Genomic DNA, 16,137 nt, shown 5'->3' with positions numbered 1-16,137 from the left:
CTATGGTATTCCACGTATGTGGGTACTGAACTTCTGCTAGACCGACTTCCCAAGAACCTTCTAATTCTATGGGTTTAGCAAGCTTCGTCGTGAAATTGGAAATGGTGTTGCTAGGGAAAATGTCTGAGGAAGCGTTGCTCGGAAGTGTCACAAAAAAACTTTTGCGCTCCATCGTATACCGCTAGAGAATGAAGAGTCGATTAGGAGCCCTGTGGATTTTATTGAACATCTTGGGCCTGGCTCTCCGGTATCCAGCTGTTAAATTTTTCAGGCCAGCCGAGCCATTTGACTAAAATGAGTCGTTTTTTATTCTTAACTTTCCTGGCCAGTATTTTTTCGATCCTGTAAACGTCTGTGGACCCGACTTTAATTTTCTGTAATTCGGGGTCGTAAAAGGAACCTACAATCTCTTCACCGTCGTAGTCTTTCAGTTTGTACACGCCGGGCCCTAGGTACAAGTTCAGATACGGTAAAGATTTCATCTGAAAATGTCTGTTCATAACCTTTCTCAAAAGGATGTCTTGTTTTAGACACCCTAACCGTGTCTCCTACTTTAAACTTAAACAATGGCGGGCCTCGGGGGTTGGCGGCGTATAAATTTTGAAAACTTTCCAAGAATTTAACGTGTTTACATCGGAAGGAGCCATTTTTATGCTTCGATGATAACTTTTGTTGTAAGAGTATACTAAATCAGGCAATTTATCGATGTAGGTTCTCGTGTTATAAGCGCTGAAATATTTCCACATTTTAGATTTTAATGTCCGGTTAAATCTCTCCACCACGGAGGCCTTTAATTCGTTTCCAGTGGTGAAATGTTTTATCCCGATCTTCTTTAACAGCTTTTGAAAATCACGGTTGAAAAACTCTTTCCCCTTATCGGTCTGGAGTTTCTTTGGAGTACGCCCGGCGCTCAGAATGTCTTGGAAGGCTCTCGTCACTTCCTTACCCGTTTTGTTCTTCAGGGGTCGTACCACGCGTACTTAGAAAGTACTGTCGATACATGTTAACAAATATTTATAACCCGATTATGCTCGGTCACATTTGTCATGTCCGCTAAATCCATCTGCCATTGTGAGTCTATATCGGATACATAAACCTTATTTCTCCTAAAATGCCTTCTAGCGGGTTTGTGAATTGTATAAGCATATTGACGGATAACCAGTCCGACACCTGTTGGTCATTACTTTTCTGACCGAAACCTCAAGAGCTCTTTTCAAAGAGTCTTTTCCCCCAAAGCTACCAGGATTTGCCGGGCTATAATAAACTTTTTTCAAGTAACCCTCCATCGCCGACGGTGAAAGAAAAATGTCAATGGTTTAAAAATCAAAGGAGGATTTATTGGTAATTTTCAAAAACATCAGTATTAAAAACATTATTAAAACATTTCATAGTACAGGCACATTGAGTTCAGACACTTCGTCTGATTTTTCTATATCATACTCCCGTAAAACCCCAAAGGTGCATCGGTCATGTCTGGTACAGAAAAATGCCTTTTAGAGAAAGCATCGGCTATTTCACGTATTTTAGAGTAAGATGGATCGTCCATGTTGTGAAAGGCCTGTACAATAGCCTCGCTAATAGAATGTTCATTTTCCAGTTCATCTACAGCATTTTGAACAAATGAATGAACCTTGTGAAAAGGCGGAAAGATGTTAAAGCAGCCCAGAGTCTTTATGACCAGGCTCCTGAGCCACGGTTTGCGGAAAACAGTCAGAACCTCTTGAAAACGGCCAACCCGATAAACAGAGTCCGGTTCAAACAGACACGTATGCTGCGTCTGGCTGGGGTGATCTATGAAACAACCTTGACAGGTGCTTTTTAGGTCCCGATCGACTATTATGTCCAGCAGAGCCGCAATCAAACTCTTGATCAGTTTCAGAGTCTTTGAAGTGTTTCACCCAGAGCCCGTCAGTTTGTTCAATGTCCATGCCCTCATAATCAGAATCCTGGGACGATGGCTTCCAAGAGGCCAGAGCCTCTACCAAGTCGTCCACAGTGTCTTCTTGATGCATGGTCTGCATGGCTATCTCCTCAGCGCCCGTCAGGCTCCCCAGAGTATCCTCAGCAGGGACAAAAAAGTCAGGTCCTGTACGGTTCTCCAGGAGACTGTCCAGCCAGTACATATCATCAGGAGCGGGTAACTGAGGTTCGGGCCAATAGATCTGGTCATTCGAGGGCATCAGAAGATCCGCCAAGACGGTGGGTCTGAAGGTGAGTTGTTAGGAGCAGAGTACCCGGAGTTAGGTACGATGTCGTCGGGCCAAAACAGGTCGTTGACTGCCGCTGTCTGTTCCGTAGACCAACAGACCTGATCAGGTACGTAGCCGGCAGGGTGCTGGTTGTTACCCGCCCAAAACACATCGTTGTCTGTCAGCATCTGGTCTGCCGCAGAGTAGCCGGGCTGTAGGTTAGGGTCGATCACTTCGTCGGGAGTAGAGTAGAAGGTGTTGGTTTGAAGGTTAGCCGGCCAAAACGGGTAGTCAGCGGCGGACGTATGTTCCATACCCCCGGAGCTTGGTTCTTCGGAGCGCATCAAAATGTTGAGGACTTCTGCCACCTCAGAGGCCGAGAGAACAGGGAGACGACCGGCCCAGCTAGCACCAGCTTCGGAAGGGTAGTTAGTTGAAGACATCTCGATAAGGTTTTAGGTTAATGTAGACTATGGAAAAGACCTCTGTATTTATCTCCACTCACTTAGGGGGCGGTTGACTCCCAGTTTTCTTCCTCCTCCTCCGAGCATGAATTATTCAACATGCTAAACTCCTCCTCCAATTTTCTTTTAATTCTTTTCATCTGGTCGGATAGTTTTCCTTGATAAATAGCTTCATCAATATTTGGCATAAGAGCTTTAAAAAAACTCCAGTCTTTTATAGAAAAATTAATTTCACTCACTCGATCCTTTATCACATTTTCTTTATCTTCCTCTTCGTGACCGGCATCGCTATATTCGGGTAGGATAGGCTCCTTCTTGGAAACGGCGATCGTGAGCTGTCCCTCTGCATTTCTTTTTACCTCTACCCGGCACAAAGCACAGTTAGAATCGTACCAGACAGAGCTGAAGTGTGGTTCCCGTAACTCCCGTAAGGCCCTGTTAGCTTTCAGTTTCTTAGGAGCGTTCACAAGACCGTCCATTCTGTCTGCTTTTGTGTGTCGTAGCGTTTTCACTAAGTGAGTAGAATTTTATACAAGAACTCTTTCATTTCCTCCCACAGTCGGGTTGGGAAGGGGTGGAGCGATATGCCTCTCCCTAACCCTATAGGAGGATAGAGAGATAAAGGCGTAACTCGGGGGCGTGAGTATTGTTAATGGGGAGTGACAAGTGTCCGGTTTACGAAAGACCCACCCTAAAAGGCGGGGTTTAGAGATGATCAAGTATGACGGTGGTCCAACCCCCCAGGGGCGGTGTATAGTTCATATTTTTATATTTTCATATTTACATAGATTATATTTTCATTTTTCATATTTCATATTTTCATATTTTCATATTTTCACATATTTTCATATTTTCATATTTGGGGCGGGGCTTAATGTCATCCATCATATTTGGGGGCGGGGCTTAAAGTCATCAATCAAATTCACACCTCTTTTGACACTAACTATCTATATGTACTACTATTTTTGTTGGAGGTTTCCTGTTAAACAGGTCGGCCCTGTTGTCCCAACTTTTATATATGTGTGAATTGTCATTCCTGCACTCTGCCATAATAATATACATACACAGACTCCCAGACTTTACACATTTTTTGACTGCATGTTCTCCATTTTCAGTCCCCATCCCAAGCATGCTGATTTGGTTTACTGGCAGCTCTAATTTGTACCTCATATTTTGCAGAATATCCTGAAGCTCCAGGAAACATTGCCTTTAGAAATGAACGGGTGGTACTAATGCTAATACTGCTGTCTCCAGAGTCTGAGGTTTACATCCCATGGTGGTCATTATCTGTGTGTAATTTGCATGTTATTTTCCCCCCCTATTCATGTGGATCTTCTCCTGGTGCTACATCATCCTGGCTTAGTCTAATCTGACGTGTTGTGAGCACATGAACAGTGTGTGGCACTGTGCCATGCCATGGAGTGGCACATCTGTCATGGTTGGTTTAGGCTGTTGACCCCATAAGCGAGTACTGTTGTTATAAACTGCAGATCCCTTTGATTTGGAAATGGAATACGTAAGTTTGAAGAACGAGCTAATGAAGATATTCAGACTAAACCGTATGCATGCACTTTATTTAATCTTAAACAGACATGATGTGATGAGCAGGAGTGTGGGAAGAGTAAAGAGTGAAAATGTAGAGTGGGAGTGGGTAAGAGCATCAGAGGGTTTGGAGACACAGGAGAAAGTCTAAGAAATCCTTGTAACAACAACAACAACATCAACATTTATTTATATAGCACATTTTCATACAAAGAGTAGCTCAAAGTGCTTTACATATTAAAGAATAGAAAAATGAAAGACACAATTATAAAACAAAATAAATCAACATTAACATCAATAAGAGTAAGGTTCAATGGCCACTTGTGCGTCTAATTATTGAAGAATATTCACCAAGTAAAACACAGTTGTGCATTTGTAGCGAATTACAGAAACACTTCACACACCACACATACACGATACAATAGGGTGGAATGGTATTGTTTTTCAAAACATTTCACTGCTATAAAGCATATCTTTTTATTTGGATTTAATTTTGATTTTAATGTTATAAAAACATTTTTGTACTTATATTAAAATACACAGCTTCATTAACTTAATGTACTGAACACTCGAATCTGATGAACTCGATGCGGAGCAGAATCCCAAAATCTCTCTGGGCACAAACTGAAGAAATCAAAGAAAACACAGTGAGCACAACTTCAAACTGAGGACGTCTTCTTATTTTTATGGCATTTTGAAGTTCACTACTGATTTGTGTAAGTAACACCTTCAATGATGTACTAATTAGATGCACTTATAAAAGTTAATAGGTAAAGGCCAACAGCAAGCCTTGTTACACCCCAAACCTGCTACAGTAACTCAAAAGCAATGGCTGACCACAAAACATTTCAACAGAGACAACCCCTGATGGCAGCAACACCACCATCACTAAACAACAAACACGAGTGACAAGAGGGAACCAAAGTACAGGATAAGACAGAACATGGGGGACAGAAAATGGGATCAAGAACAAAGGGAGGCTGGGAGAATACGGCAGAGAAGGACCCCAGCTATTCATGACATTATTATTATTATTATTATTATTATTATTATTATTATTATTATTTTACATGTAATATTTCTGGTGCAGTCTTATCATTCTGAGTGACAGTCAGACACTTGTCTTAAGGAGACCTATGCAGGATTCCCTCATTAACAGCATATACAGTGATACTCTTAGTTCTACAATATAATTTAAACCACACTCTTTTCATGTGATGCCTACTTCCCTGTCTTTTAACTTTAAATAAGTATCTTACGCCACTCTCTTCCTTATAACCTGCTGTTTCACAGTACCCATCTACGCTGCTTTATCTGACTGGCGGTGATTTTTCTGTACCACACTGGCCTATTGATGTCCTCTCTGAACTCAAGTTTTTCGCCAGTGCCGTATGACATTGTTTTTCTATTTATTTGCTCCACAGAATTTTTCTGAATGTATAAAACCTCTCAGCTCATGTAATCAGTTTGCTCATAATGTTCAACATCAATTCATCTGCTGTGCCTCACCAGTTTCTATTTCCTTTACCTCTCTTTCTGACTGGACTACATGATTTGTTTAGTTTAAAATAAGCCATTATGTTATGAAGTGATTAGAAATCTGTAACATTTCAGCACAGAATTCAATAAATCCAAATTCAGTGAAAAAGCAGGACAGCACCATTCCTGTAACTCCCCCAAGCTGCAGACCTAACATGGTGTTTGTATTTGACTCTTACCTTCTCCAGAAGGACAGGAACTTAATTCTTTCTTAATCCTGGTCATGTCAGACTCCAAACACTCGGACTTCACGAGGACAGAGTGACGCTGTAGGGTGTGCTGACTCTTCAGAGTGATGTCTGATCCTGTGACATCTGAACACTCGTGCTGAGACACAAACTCCCATTTTACTTCTTCTTTTTTCACACTGCTAACCATTTCAGTTCCCTGCATGTCACTGCTCTCAAATGTTGGCTCATATTTGCAGTCCTCCTCCTTAATGGTAGGGCAGTCCTGAGAAAAGGACAAATATTCCCATTCACAGTCCTCCTCCTTAATGGTAGGACAGTCCTGAGAAAATGGCACATATTCCCATTCACAGTCCTCTTTCTTGATGTCCACACTTCTTCTCTCCAAGTTAGTCATGAAATGGCAGCCCATGTGTTGTGTGTGACTCTTCTCTTCCTCCTCATTGCTCACCTCTTCCTTTTCACAGACCATCTTAGGAGGCTCCTGGGTAACTGGGCCTTTGTCCTCCATATCACACGTTTATTATGAAGTCTCCCTTTTCTTCCTTTGTAAGAAGAAAGAAGAAAGTAGAATACATTTAAAATACACCAACAAAGCACTGAACACACCTCAGCCAACTCCTCTGATCTTGTCTCATGGCTCACTGCTCACTGGCACTGCCTGACTTCACTTTCTTTGTTGTTTTTATGTGCGGCTCTTTACAATATGATGACTAAAACTGAATGCACGGTCCCAGGAGTGGCGTTTGACAGAGTGACATTCAGTTTACGTTGACCTCATACAGTGTGAGTGCTAAATAACATAAAATCCTATCAGACTTTATTGATTAGACTGAGTGGACTGTCTGGTTGTGGACTGAGCTAAGTTCAGCTCGACATCCAAGACTTTCTAATAACATAAACTGTAAACCTGCAGGCCCCTTACTTTATAATCAATTATATTTAACTTTTTTGCTTCATTATTCCTGTCTTCACATTTAACTTTATCTGACATCCATCAGCCCAAATCTAAATCTTGTCCAGGATGAAATCTGTAACCAATTCTGTACTCCGCCATGCACTGAGCTCTGGAGTCTCAAATCTTCTATTTTACTAACTAGTCTCTCATGACATGCAGCGTAAAACACATTCAGTACGATGAGCTAAATAGTAAAGAATGATTAGATAAATCTAAAAGTCACAAAACCTTCAACTAATTAATGAAGCACAATCTCCTTCATTTAAACCTGTTGGCAATTAAAACACCAGTAAGGTGGTGATAAGCATGAGCTCAAGTGCGTGCAGAAGGAATTCTGAGTCCAGCTCAGGGAGGCGAAAGAGCAGTACAGGAGAAAGCTGGAGCAGAACAACAGCATGAAGGAAGTGTGGGATGGGATGAAGATTATCACTGGCTGCAGCTCGAAGCGGGGTGCCGCCATCGAGACAGACGTGGAGAGAGCAAACCAAATGAACAACTTCTTTAAGAGGTTTGATCACAGTAACCCACTCTCACCTCGGAGTACTGCATCCTCCAACCATCCTTCTGCTGATACCAGCATAGGTGAGACATCCCCACCCACAATTACAGCAGCCCATGTGAGCAGAGAGCTGAAAAGACTTTGTGCCAGCAAAGCAGCAGGTGCAGATGGTGTATCACCACGACTGCTGAAGGCCTGTGTGTTGGAACTGGGGAGTCCTCTACAGCGCATCTTCAACCTAAGCCTGGAACAGGGGAGAATTCCAAGTCTTTGGAAAACATCTTGTATCACTCCTGTCCCAAAGGTATCACGTCCTAGTGAGCTGAATGACTTCCGGCCTGTTGCTCTGACGTCACATCTGATGAAGACCATGGAGCGGCTGCTGCTTCACCACCTGAGGCCACAGGTCTGCCACACCCTCGACCCTCTGCAGTTCGCATACCAGGAGAAGGTGGGAGCGGAGGATGCCATCATCTACATGCTACACCGATCCCTCTCCCACCTGGACAGAGGCAGTGGTGCTGTAAGAATTATGTTTTTGGACTTCTCTAACGCCTTCAACACCATCCAACCTCTGCTCCTTAGAGACAAGCTGACTGGTGGCATGGATTGTGGACTATCTTACAGACAGACCTCAATATGTGCGTCTTGGGAACTGCAGGTCTGACATTGTGTTCAGCAATACAGGGGTGCCGCAGGGGACTGTACTTTCTCCGGTCCTGTTCAATCTATATACATCAGACTTCCAATACGACTCGGAGTCCTGCCACGTGCAAAAGTTCGCTGATGACACTGCTATTGTGGGCTGCATCAGGTGTGGGCAGGAGGATGAGTACAGAAAGTTAATCAAAGACTTTATTAAATGGTGTGACTCAAACCACTTACACCTTAACACCAGCAAGACCATGGAGCTGGTGGTGGATTTTAGGAGGCCCAGGCCCCTCATGGACCATGTGATCATCAGAGGTGACTGTGTGCAGAGGGTGCAGACCTTTAAATATCTGGGAGTGCAGTTGGATGACAAATTGGACTGGACTACCAATATTGATGCTCTATGTAAGAAAGGTCAGAGCAGACTATACTTTCTGAGAAGGTTGGCATCCTTCAACATCTGCAGTAAGATGCTGCAGATGTTCTACCAGACGGTTGTGGCGAGTGCCCTCTTCTACGCGGTGGGTGCTGGGGTGGCAGCATAAAGATGAAAGACGCCTCACGCCTGGACAAACTTGTTAAGAAGGCAGGCTGTATTGTAGGATTAAAGTTGGACAGTTTAACATCTGTGGCAGAGCGACGGGCATTAAGCAAACTCCTGTCAATCATGAATAATCCACTGCATCCACTTAACTGTGTCATCTCCAGACAGAGGAGTAGCTTCAGTGACAGACTTTTGTCACTGTCCTGCTCCACTGACAGACTGAGGAGATCGTTCCTCCCCCACACTATGCGACTCTTCAGTTCCACCCGGGGGAGTAAATGCGAACATTAATTTTATTTTAATTTTTTTCATTTTTATTACTATTTAATTTAATATTGTTTCTTTGTATCAGTATACTGCTGCTGGATTATGTGAATTTCCCCTTGGGATTAATAAAGTATCCATCTATCTATCTATCTATCTATCTATCTATCTATCTATCTATCTATCTATCTATCTATCTATCTATCTATCTATCTATCTATCTATCTATGGACAGAAGACCACCTGTCGTGTCTTTAGAGCCATCTTGAATCATTTAGCTGTGAGACGAGTTCAGCTACGTGATCTGCAACTACCAGGGGTCACAGATTGAGTTTGGTTAGAGAAACTAATAACACTTGATAAGATTTGAGAAGAGATTTATTTTAAACAAACTTTATTCAACTAACTAACAAACAGAATACAGAGTATCAATGTTTCAATCAGGTGTACAGTTCAGATATTATTCATATACGTTCTCTCTTTCTTCAAGTGAATTTTGTACACACATCTTATCCCCTCACGGATTAACAAAATTTTTCTTACTTTACACAACAATACTATAACAATTAAAACATCCAGAAACAAAAAAAATTCTAAACGGGACATGCATCACTGTTTTTCTTTAATCATTAAAATATATAGGAAACTAAAATATGAAGGAGGAATTGTATTACACAAAGCTGTCAATGACATCAGTTAAACACTGGAATCACAAATCCCCTCGGCTACTGAAATCCCACCTTCATTTCCAATCCCCCCCTCATCAACAGAACACCACACTCCCCTCACTGCCCAAACACTATTAAACGTGATGATATCATTAATGAGTTTATAATAAGCAAACTTCACTTTCAGTCAGCTTTTTACCAGCACTTTAAGCGTGAGTTAAATGTCACTCATTAGTGTGTTTTTATTTTTATTCCTCCAGATTTTCAGGATTGCTAGCTTTGCCTGTCCAAGCAAATAATTGCCAAGTAAGCATCTGTTTTTAAGAGTCTTGCATACGATTAAACGAAAAAAAATATCATAAACTCCAATTCAATATATCTAAAAAAAAAATCAATAAATGTAAATAAACTAACCTGTAACAAAAAAGCAAAAAAAAAAAATAATAAAAACTGTTTTTCATCACAGAAAGCACAGTCATCTGTCTCACTGGACCCAATCACAGTAAATAAAGAATTTGTGGCGACTGCTCCATGTAACATCCTTCAATGTAAATATCTGGCTCTTTTGTCTGTGGGGGGTTTATATAGCGCCCTCCATGCAGGAGCAGTTACAATACCGTCATTTAAACACTCACTCCATCGGGTGTCTGGCCAATCCTTCAAATATAGATAGATAGATAGATAGATAGATAGATAGATAGATAGATAGATAGATAGATAGATAGATAGATAGATAGATAGATAGATAGATAGATAAATAGATAGATAGATAAATAGATAGATAGATAGATAGATAGATAGATAGATAGATAGATAGATAGATAGATAGATAGGCACTGTATATATAAATGGATAGAGTGAGAGACAGACAGAACAGGGAAAGTTTGACTTCATTGGAGAGTTCCTAAATATTTAACATTTTTTCTATAAAAAACAGAGCATGTATTTAATTATAATATTTCTTGAAAGTGTATTCAGATCCACATTACAAACCGCACTTTGTCGTCTGGTGTCAGACTGTATTGTAAATTTGAAGGCACAACATGGCTGTGTCAGGGAGCTCCTCACTTCTGAACCCGTCAGCACAGTTTGAATTGTCACCATTTGTTCCACCTTTTGTGTGTATTGCAGGTCTCCATAATCTAATAGATGACGCTGAGTGTGTGTTTGCTGCTCTGGTATTTCATCCACATCTCAATTATGAACACATCAGACCACACGCTAGGTTTATGTCTGAGTTTCTCCCTTTATGAAGTGACTACGCCTGCACCAGTCACCATCACAAAGGAGTGATATTAATACTTGGGGGTCAACCTGAACAGTAGACGAGAAGGGATGGACAGCACAGTCCTGTGTGACTAAATGTCACTTTATAAGAATATTCTGGTCCTCTAATGTGTGTGACAGGCTGCTGGAGATGCTGAGATGTTCTACTAATCTTTAGTGCTCGTTGTATTGCCCTCTGTGGTGGTCTGGTGATGGAGTACCAACAAATACTTGAATTAACAAATCAGCAAGGTGAGCTGCACTACAACACTAACCATGAATTCACTGAAGACCACGACAGAAAAGAGGATGACAATAAAATCCAGGGCCATCATGAGTAGGTTTTGTATGAAGATGTGTGAAACAAATCCAAGTTCTTGTTGTTGTATGCCTGGCTGCTTTTCACGCTCATCAAACTGGATTATTCTTTCTCCCTTCATGCCTGTCTTCATCCTTTTCATTAATCATACGGTCAATATTTTTTTGGCAGCAATTCACATTCCATGACACTTTTAGCTCTTGCCTTTTGCTTTTACTGCTATAAACTATTACTTTATGTTCTATACTGCAAATGAATCCCCCTACCCAGGTGTTAATAAAGTATCTTTTTGTTTCTCTGTAATTTGGTGTAACAGAGACAGCGCCACTGTCAGTGCCATATATCATACAGTGAATGTGAAAGAGATTATATTTACTATATAGGCAGGAAAACAACCCCGGGCAGGGCGCCACCTCAGGGCAGACATACCCACAAACCAAGCATACACTAGGGACAATTTAGGATCGCCAATGCAACTAACCTGCATGTTTTTGTACTGTGGGAGGAAACCGGAGTCCCCGGAGAACTCCCCACGCAGACACGGGGAGAACATGCAAACTCCATGCAGGGAGGACCTGGGAAGCGAACTGACAGTCGCCAGAGCACAGTATGCCGTGTCAGATCTGAAAAACAAAGACAGTCTGAGCCTTCAACTATCTGATTTGAAAGAGACACATGGAGAGTGCAGGGAGTCAAAAAATGAGAAAACATTACTGTGGTGTAACCTCCATCTCTGCGTTGCGGTTTATGTGCGATCAGAGGACACTAAACGGAGTTCGTCCAACACGTCTGTAATTCTTTATTTCTCTGAAATACAAAATGCTTACAGGGTCTCATCACCTGCATGATCTCGCAGGGGCCATTAGAGAACTCAACTTCGGGCCATGTTGTCCTATCAAAATTTATTTAGAATTATTAATGGTTTTAATGTACTTCATTAATGTTAGTAATTAGTAATTTTAAGATTTGGCCTCTGGTTTGTTGAAGTTTTAAACTAAACTGAAGAGATGCTGCTGTCAATGCAGACCCGCGCACCGGCCCACCTCAACTGCCTCTCAGACAAGCTGCGAACTTGAGAAATGTCACACGGTGAGCGGAACAGATCTGATGACTGCCTACGTCTATAACATCAGAGAATATAAAACACTCAAAAAATGTAAAGTGGGATGTTTTAAAACATTCCCGTATTCACCTGGTAGCACTGCAGTCACCGCCGCCTACAGAGCCCCACAGTTACACCCTGCCGAAAGAGCCGCTCGTCCGTAAATGAAAAGGACAACAAGGCGAATAACCGGAGGAAGAGTACAAAGTTACAAGGTCGTCTGGAGACGAAAGATCAGGAGCGAGGATTAAAGTGAGTGATCGAGTTACAGCGAGCTCAGGAACTGTGATACTTGGATACTGCGGAGAGCCGGCATACACTGTTCAGTTCAGAAGACATTTTAATGCTGGACGGGTTTGATAAGACTGAGTGGAAAAAGTAGGAGGGGGGCTGGAGATTTTTGTGAATGCGCAGTGATGAAAAGATTAGTGCAGTACAATTAGTAGTAAATGTGTGATCCAGGCATTGAATTGCGGTCTGAATTCGTCCACGTTACTGCGCAGGAAAAAGGTTACATCATCCAGGCTGACTCAGAAACAGAAATGACTCACTCTGTGCTAACATGTTTATGATGACTCATTCTTAATACCGAGGACTTCAAAGAAGGAATCAAGTATCTTTTATGGACACACTGCTCTATCCAAATATGAATGCCTTTAAATATAAAGTTGCGGCGCTATGCGAGCTGCTCTGACTTCAACTTATACTGCCACTTACAAGCATCTCTTTGTTAAACAAAGAAGATGTTTTTATGTGTGTTGGGAGGATTTCTGTTTGTTTTTTTTTATCATATTTATTTATTTATTTATTTTTGAGCTTCTGTAAAATTGTATCTTAATAATCTAATTTAACTCTTTTTTTATAAAACATAAAAGTATTAAACATAACAGAAGGTTTACAGGTTATCATCATCTGCATGTTCTGTAATACAAAAGATATTTACACTTAAATACAAAAATAATCCATTGAAATACTATAAGGAGCCAAAAGAAAAAACAAAACTCCACTCACAGAGGCCATTACTAAACCGAGAGCGCAGACAAATGCATGTGCCCCTTTTCCCTGTGAGAATATACCAATTACCTAACAAACAGAGATAAATAAATAAACCGTTATACTAACACCAAGTTGTTTTCACAGTATCAGGTATTTTTCAGACGTCAAGGCAAAATTAAGAAAATTGAAACAAAATTAAAAACAGAAAAAATAAATGTAAAAAAATAAAAATAAAAGCACATCAATAGGTTTAGTTTTGTTTACGGTTGCAGCAGACTCAGTGGACTTTTGCCCAGCTACCAATAAACTTTACCTGCTGTTCAGAAAGCAGAGAGGGGGTCGACTCAGTAATGTCCAGTCCAGTTTGTGTCACTTCACTGTCAATCGAGCTCTTCAAACTAGAAAAGATTTGTCAACAACGACAACATTCTGCTCATAATAGCGTTGATTTTCTAAACGTTTTGTCTCACTCACGATCAGCTAACATGCCGTCACTTATGAACGGACTGAAATTCTTTAAGGGCTCATCAATACTTGATAAGCCTGCCTTGGAGATCAGTGAATGGCAACTTTGAGAGTTGCCCCGTACTCTTGTCACACCACGCACATTCCGAAATGGCGTCAGAGTTTACAGTTTATGAAGAATCGTCACCTTCCTATGCTTCACTGTCACTAGAACTATAATCTAAAATGCTATCACTACGAGAAATCGCTTTCTCGGGGACAACGTTAAAGAGGTTAAAGACGACTGGATCAACCAGTCTTCAGCGGCAGCGTTTTTTTTCTTTACTTTCAGCATTGGAAGGCACACACACACTTGGGTGCCGTCATTACAACTGGCACTTAGTAGACACTCAGTGCAGAGACCGTCCGTGAAGAGATTAAAAAGACTAAAACCCACAAACCCCGTGTCCCCTCACCGATCGACTCACTATGTGCAGACACCTACGGATCCATGAGCAAGGTATCGAGCTCCATGCAAACATTGCACTCGCGTGCGCTTCGGTTTCTTTCACCTAAGTTTTTGTATACTTCTAGACTTCTGCGCTGACCGATTTTTTCTTTTTTCTGTGTTTGCCCCATTTTCAAATATCTTAAAGTACATACCTATTCACGAACTGCTGTGGGCGACGATTATCAGCCACTCAAGTGCCAGCCGAAGAGAGTCTATCTGTGAAAGACCTCCGCAGCTCAGCTCCGCTCCGCTGATCAGAATGCGAAGACACTTCCCGATCCGCGCTTCTTATTTTACGAGTGCCGAGCCTTTTTGCCTTGCGCATGCGTTCTCTGCTTACCGAAAATTACTTTTACGACACGCCCGATTTATATGAACGTGGATATTTTTACAACACGCATCACTCGGTACAGGCAAGTACATCAGAAGCAGAAGAAGGTGTAACAAGAAGAATGAATGAAACAGCTGATAACCTTGCGATATTGGTGAAAAATAATACCATGTGTATTGAAGAAATTAAGGTATCTTTAAAAATTACCTTTAAAGAAATAAAGGACATTATAAAAAACAAAATAATGTGTTCTCCAAAAAAGTAACTGGACAAGAGAAAATTACTGCATTGCTGGTTGAAGATGCAGAAACATATAGCGGGCTTCATTTGTGCTTACTTCAAGAAAACAGTGATGAAGATTATCAGAAAGATAGGCCATTATGTCATCAAAATTGGACAAACACCAACTGTGCCCCAGTCTTTATCACTGTCCATTGTGTTTGGTGGGCAAGGACATTCCTGGAAACTTCACAGGCACAACTGCATTTTGAGGGGCACACTAAAAAGCAACACCACACACAAGTATAAGTAGAAATTTTTTTATCTTAATTTAGAAAATATGTCAATTTCTGTTAAGAGAGGTAGTGACTGTAATTTTCTGTTTCCAGCCTTTCAAATATGTTTGTACAGTTTGGATTGCAGAAAACAATCTCACTATCATTGCTACTTGTGCGCATAGACCCTAACGATGTGACTTTGTTAAACACTGAAATTCTCAACATAAAAGCCCTGATGACCCAAACCCATTGACTGTGGCTGAACCTCAGAAGGAAGCGGGTTAACAATTGTTCTGTTCCTTCATTGTAACTCTTCCTTATGTTTTAAAAAATAATAAAATTCACATTCAGAAGACTCATAGCACACATGCAAAATCAGACAAAAGTGAGACATGCCACTTGCCCAGTGTTTCCATTGACCAAAAAGATGGCATTTGGGCAGTTAGAAATGCCTGGAATGGATGGGGAGAGTGCCAGACTGAGGACAGTGTGAGAGCTGCAGGAGTGTCACCAGTGTCATCTGCTAGCTGTAAGGGGTGAGTTGTTTTCTGTCCACTGTGAACTCATCTGATCAGTTCAGTACTGTGACTCCAGTGCCCAACAGGAATGTCTCCAGGAAGCCACACTGACAGAGATGGCAGTCATCAAATGGTTAGGTGAGACAAAACAGGAATGACTTAGAAGACAGTGCAGCGCAAGAAATAAAAATAAATCCTTTATCTGTTGAGCTCTCTGATTCTTCAGACGTGCTGATGTATATCTCAGTCTTTGAGCCGGAACTTAAATATAGCAGTCAGCTTTGAAGGGTTATTGGAAAATGTAAAACACTTTCCAACACGCGGCACTGCACCTGTTCAAAACTTGTCTTGTCCTCATAAGTAAGTGTCACCTTTTTCAAACAGCCAAAGAGTTGTTCAGAGCCCCTCTGAAAGCAACTATCAGCCACTCATCCCCTGTTCCCTCTCCTTTACATGGTAGCTGTCCTACCGCAAAGCACAACTGAAACAGGAGATTAATTATCTTTAATGTGAACCTTCCCAAGGAGTTAACAATACCAAAGTATCTGAAGGAGTAACCTTTTGAAACAGAATGGAAATACTGCACAGACCATCCAAAACTAGGACCACCATTATTATTAACAAGAAAAGTGAGACTGTTGACAGTG

General features: G+C 41.3%; 1 protein-coding gene across 1 annotated transcript in view; it reads right to left on the bottom strand.

Moving 5' to 3' along the window:
* The window catches only part of LOC120534616 (zinc finger protein 570-like), a 38,974-nt gene extending 24,597 nt beyond the window's left edge, over positions 1-14,377 (bottom strand). Inside the window, exons 1-2 of the mRNA XM_039762206.1 lie at positions 14,297-14,377; positions 5,914-6,467 (exon numbers count right to left, since the gene is read on the bottom strand). Coding sequence (XP_039618140.1) covers positions 5,914-6,433 — 520 coding nt within the window. The 5' untranslated portion in view covers positions 6,434-6,467; positions 14,297-14,377. The remainder of the gene's footprint in view (positions 1-5,913; positions 6,468-14,296) is intronic.
* Between the last annotated feature and the right edge of the window lie 1,760 nt (positions 14,378-16,137).

This window comes from Polypterus senegalus, chromosome 8 (genome assembly GCF_016835505.1).
Source record: "Polypterus senegalus isolate Bchr_013 chromosome 8, ASM1683550v1, whole genome shotgun sequence".
Taxonomy (NCBI): Eukaryota; Metazoa; Chordata; class Cladistia; order Polypteriformes; family Polypteridae; genus Polypterus; species Polypterus senegalus.
Note: the sequence above shows the minus strand (reverse complement) of the source record. Positions and strands in the feature narration are given on the sequence as shown.